At 60.7% G+C, this 1,665-nt stretch overlaps 1 protein-coding gene across 1 annotated transcript in view; it reads right to left on the reverse strand.

Moving 5' to 3' along the window:
- The window catches only part of ESS2 (ess-2 splicing factor homolog), an 11,223-nt gene that overhangs the window by 5,748 nt on the left and 3,810 nt on the right, over positions 1-1,665 (reverse strand). Inside the window, exons 4-6 of the mRNA XM_004716314.2 lie at positions 1,058-1,227; positions 826-943; positions 533-670 (exon numbers count right to left, since the gene is read on the reverse strand). Coding sequence (XP_004716371.1) covers positions 533-670; positions 826-943; positions 1,058-1,227 — 426 coding nt within the window. The remainder of the gene's footprint in view (positions 1-532; positions 671-825; positions 944-1,057; positions 1,228-1,665) is intronic.

Raw genomic sequence — 1,665 nt, forward strand, 5'->3', positions numbered from 1 at the left:
GACCCCCACCTGGTATGGCCTCCTGGGAACCTGTGCTCATGCCAACCCGGATCTAGAGCCATATGCTGTGTGTGGACAGGACGGGCCCCCTCTCTCCTCGGAAGTCCACACAGGCCAAAAGAAAGCCATGGGGAGGGACCCTACCACTCACAGGCCCCAGCATTATTGCTGCCACGCCCCACCAGCCCTGGGGGTGGTCTGAATTTTCGGGAAACAGTCAAAACATGGAACTGCTGAAACCAGCCACCGCAGGGACAGTCCCAACTTACAAAACCAAACCAAACCAAGCTCACTGCCATCGAGTCGATGCCGACATACGGCACTCTCATAGGACAGTCTAGACCTGTCTCTGGGCGTTCCCGAGACTGCAGCTCTTTATGGGAATAGACGGCCTCGTCTTTCTCCCACGGAGGGGCTGGTGGTTTGGGGCTGCTGACCGGTAGCCACTGGTTGACACCGGGGGCTCCTCTCCCAATTTACAAGAGGCTGCCAAAATCTCCGAGGGCAGGCTCAGGTGTGGCGTCCCACCTGCTCACCTGGGCGTTGAGGGCGGCCGCCTGCTGGAGCTGGGATCTGCTCAGGGCCTGGCTGAAGGGGTCCCTAAGGAAGCGTGTGTTCTTATGCACCACCTGCCTGGGCTTCTTGAACAGTTGCTCCTCGTCAGGGACACCTGGAAGGTCAAGCCAAGGGGGCGGCAGAAGTCAGCTGGCCCTGCTTGCATGGTGCCCGAGGGAGAGGAGCAGGCACACGCTCAGCACCTCGGCTGCCCCAAGACAGACCAGGACCAAGGCCGCACACACACTACCCACCACCACGCCCGCTTACCCTCTGGGTAGTACATGAGTGAGTTCTTGGCCTTGTATTTCCATGTCTCCACTCCGGCCTTGCCGCTCTCGATGGCTTGATGCTCGGCTGAGGGTAGGGCAAGATTCTCTTGCTGCCTCTGCAAGCACACGGGGTGTGGAGTCGAGGAGTCAGGGAGGCTCCCAGGCACGGTGGCCCCAGCCCAGGGCAGCCCCTCCCCGCCTCCCTTGCAGTGCCACACCCCGGGGGCCACCTTCTCAAACTCCTCCTCAGCCTGGTATAGCCAGGCATGGCGGGCCCGGCTCTTCTCCTTGGCCACTTCCATGATCTCCTGGAAGGAGGCGTTGTCCTCGCTGGTGCAGCAGCTCAGGAAGACGTCCAGGCTGGGCAGCGGCTCCTTCTCCTCCTCCTCCATGGCCTCGCCTGCTCCAAGGTGGGGGGCATGGTCCTGTCACCAGCAGGGACACCACCATACACAGCTACCCATCCCCAGGAGTCACACCACCCTCTAGACAGGGTTGGGACTCTAAGTCCAACTCCACCTGGGAGGCCTACATTCTGTTTCCAAGACACTCGGCAGGCCAACCCAGCAGCCAAGAGAGCTCCAGAGGGGCCCGCATTCGCCTCAGTCACCACTGCTCACCCATGAAGGGCTGAGGGGCTCTTTGGAGGCCGAAGGGCAGGAGACGAGAATCAAGATCAGGGTGCTCTGGCCAAACAACAGACGGCCCTAGAGGGCGAATGCTAACCCCAGAGGAGTATGCAGAGTAGGCACCTTTATAACAAGCAACCACTCGAAACCCAGACCGCAGCATTTGCCCAGGGATGAAACTCGGAAAGGCAGGAAGGGCCAGGAGAAGA

The sequence above is a fragment of the Echinops telfairi genome, unplaced genomic scaffold (genome assembly GCF_000313985.2).
Source record: "Echinops telfairi isolate 266 unplaced genomic scaffold, ASM31398v2 ScPeMD7_29;HRSCAF=101, whole genome shotgun sequence".
NCBI lineage: Eukaryota > Metazoa > Chordata > Mammalia > Afrosoricida > Tenrecidae > Echinops > Echinops telfairi.